The sequence below is a fragment of the Pseudoliparis swirei genome, chromosome 24, assembly GCF_029220125.1.
Source record: "Pseudoliparis swirei isolate HS2019 ecotype Mariana Trench chromosome 24, NWPU_hadal_v1, whole genome shotgun sequence".
NCBI lineage: Eukaryota > Metazoa > Chordata > Actinopteri > Perciformes > Liparidae > Pseudoliparis > Pseudoliparis swirei.
Window position 1 is genome coordinate 9,250,078 of NC_079411.1, and position 3,041 is coordinate 9,253,118.

Below are 3,041 nucleotides of genomic sequence, written 5' to 3' on the forward strand. Positions count from 1 at the left end.
ATGGTAAGGATAAATGGATGTTCAAAAACATGTTGCCTGTGATTAAAAAGACATTACGACAATTGCAAGATAAATGTCTATTCTTTGATTTGTGTTGCTTGGAAAACAAGGAATGATACTGACTGGATAAAGAAAAACAAACCATTTGTGTTACCGTTTTAACACAGATTTCCATAGTAAAAGACATTTCTAAATACTTAGCGCTATAACATGTTGCTCAATAAAGGCTGACCGACGCATCTGGTTTCAAGAAACCCCGAGTAAACATTGAAATGTCCACTTTCCAAGTAAAAGTCCGTTTCAACTTAGTAATTATAAACTTTTACCACTTTAAGTTAAAGTAGAATTAAGTTATGTCGTGTGTGATGTCTTGAGAGGACGGGATCGTGAGGTGAGGCGTGGGTACACAAATCAAGACAGGCGAAGGTTTCTTTAACTCAGTTTTTGTAATTAGATTCTTAACAAAAAGGTAAACTTAACGCCAACAAAAGTCATTGTACAAAACAAGCATAAGTGCTTCAGTCTTCTCCTGGTTCATTGTCTTTGACATATCAGAACTCTCCTGAGCTCCTCTCCTGTCTTCACCCTCACACCAGCTCCTCGCAGGCTCATCAGCCTCATCCCTTTCAGCTGTGCAGCAGCCTTGGCCCGCCTGCACTGCTGAGTGGGAATTGTAGTCTTTTACACTGGATGTCATGCTGGTTGTAGTCCCTGCTGCAACCACCGGGAAGGAATGTACCTCCCATTAATCACCATTCCTCTTATGACATCACAAGTGGTATGTGCAATTAATTTCCTTAGTTTATTCAGTTAAGAAAATGTAGCTCGGGAGGAATCCGGACAATCACTTGGTTGAACAGAGGGAAAAATAAAAGAAAATAGGAACAGAGAAATCTTAGTCTCTTGTAGGATTTCGGAAGTGTAGTCGTTGATAAGCAGATTACAAGGGAGTTACGATTTGCAAGATTGAGTTGTCCCAACAATTTAACTAGGGCTCTTAGTTTGAAAAGTGTAAACACTAGACTCATTTAAACAGACACCACAGTCCAGCTCAAAATGTTTATTGAGATTAGGAACACATAAGAAACAGTCAGTCACATAAGATATAAAGGTGATGAGGGCAAAGTCATGACCTATAAATGCTTAAATGACATTCAAAACAAAAACTCCACCACAACTCGTTTCCACTCCAGACTCGACCCTGTGACTTTGCACATTTAGCTCTTGCTCATGGTGTGCTTGTCGAACAGGTACTCCGCCATCTTATCCTCGCTGGCGTCCATGCGGGCTAGGTTGGTGATGTAGTCGCCGAGCTTCTTAATGGCCTCCACCTGCTCATTTAGGTAGTGGGTCTCCAGGAAGTCACACATCTGAGAAATCAGGGGAGAGAATTACTACACGCAAAGACATCTCATACATCGTGGTTCAGCCTGGACCCTCTCAGGCAGCCTCTCAGCGCCAACGCAGACTTACATGTGGGTCTCCATTTTGAGAAGCCAGTTTGTGGAGGTCCAGCAGGGACTGGTTGACATTCTTCTCCAGCTGCAGGGCGCACTGCAGGGCCTCCAGCCCGCTTCCCCACTCATCACGGTCTGGTTTCTACAGAGGGGAACAAAGTAAATTATAGCAGACTGAACGGTCACCACATTAAACACAACATTAAGCACAGCGTGCGGCAGTCTCCAGTCTGTACCAACCTTGATGTCCTGGAGGACGATGCGTCCTCCGCGGCTGTTCTGGAAGGCCAGCAGCTTCTCGGCGTGCCCCCTCTCCTCGTCGCTGTTCTCCTTGAAGAAATGTGCGAAGCCTTCGAGGGCCACATCGTCACGGGAGAAGTAAAAGGCCTGTAAGGAGGGGAGAAAACCGGTGATCAGCAGAAGTAACATTTGAAAAAAAGAAAAGAGGTTGTTGTGACAGATAGTAGTTATGCAGCCACATGAGTTATGATTTCAGAAGGTCTAGTCGGTTAGAACACAAGCATTGAGTTGAGAAGCGGGCAAAACACATTTAAAAAGAGCCAAAGCATGATTGAACAAATTGTACTCTATGTGGAGGGTGGGGGATAAGACTCCCCATCTGGCAACCATCAGATAAACTAACAGCATGCTCACACACAAAAATAAAAATGTTTTTTAAGTACACTACCTGTGAGTGTGTATATATTTATTTTACTGAATAAAATAAAAAGTAAACAATAAATACAGATTGTTAGACATCGATACGTACTACTAGATTAAAGTAAGAGCAGGTGTCGTCTCTCACCATGGACGTGTAGGTGTAGGAGGCAAACATCTCCATGTTGATCATCCGGTTGACGGCGGCCTCGGAGTCGCGGTGGTAGTTCTGACGGACCTGAGACTCCATTTTACTGGCGTTTGTTGAGGGGTTTCGGTTCTTTTTTCTTAGTAAATTGGTACAAAAATAAAGCTTCACGGCGACTTTCGGTAGTGTTGAAGTAGACAAGGTTGTGCTGGTTTCCGGAATGGAGGGTGAAGAGGGACGAGAAAAGAAGTTCCGTTCAAACACTGTTGAAGCAAGAACTACTTGTCTGAAATGGAAGACGCTCCTCTCCCTGATATTTATACCGTGTGCAGAGCACATGACCAACGTCACTCTCCGCGTTTCCGCCAATCACTGAGCTCGGATAGCACGCGACAGCTGCTCCCCCCGCCCCCTTCCTCATTCGTGTAAATCCCAGTTTCATATTCCATTAATTAGTCACACTTGCAATTAAAAGTCACTTTTACTATCTCAAAAGACAAAAGAGTGTTTTATAATTTGAATTGAAAATCATATAAAGAATTGGTTGAGTGTGCAATCAAATAGTTTTCCACAAATCACTGCCGCGTGTGTGTGTGTGTGTGAAATACTACAGGCAAATACTGCTGAACTATTGGACATTGAAGTGTGTATTTGTTCCTTGAATGAACAAATGGTAAATATAGCTAAAGTGGTGAAGTTGTATTTCGGAATGTTTTTTTATATTATAAATAAAAGACAAAATCTTGTAATTGTAATATATGATTATGGATCACAAGAGT

The 3,041-nt window shown here is 42.6% G+C and overlaps 1 protein-coding gene across 1 annotated transcript; it reads right to left on the reverse strand.

The window, feature by feature from the left end:
* Positions 1-1,045: 1,045 nt before the first annotated feature.
* LOC130190777 (ferritin, liver middle subunit-like) lies at positions 1,046-2,530 on the reverse strand. Its single transcript, XM_056410384.1, has 4 exons — positions 2,263-2,530; positions 1,698-1,844; positions 1,474-1,599; positions 1,046-1,370 (listed from the first exon to the last, which is right to left on the reverse strand). The coding sequence occupies exons 1-4, from the start codon at positions 2,362-2,364 to the stop codon at positions 1,218-1,220; spliced, it is 528 nt and encodes a 175-aa protein (XP_056266359.1). The 5' UTR covers positions 2,365-2,530; the 3' UTR covers positions 1,046-1,217.
* Positions 2,531-3,041: the final 511 nt, after the last annotated feature.

Excerpts from the sequence above, each read along its gene's own strand:
- LOC130190777 (XM_056410384.1), bottom strand. The coding sequence starts at position 2,364 with ATGGAGTCTCAGGTCCGTCAGAACTACCACCGCGACTCCGAGGCCGCC. Across the intron at positions 1,845-2,262 it reads CCTACACCTACACGTCCATG|GCCTTTTACTTCTCCCGTGA; the intron begins GTGAGAGACGAC and ends CCCTCCTTACAG. Across the intron at positions 1,600-1,697 it reads TCGTCCTCCAGGACATCAAG|AAACCAGACCGTGATGAGTG; the intron begins GTTGGTACAGAC and ends TCCCCTCTGTAG.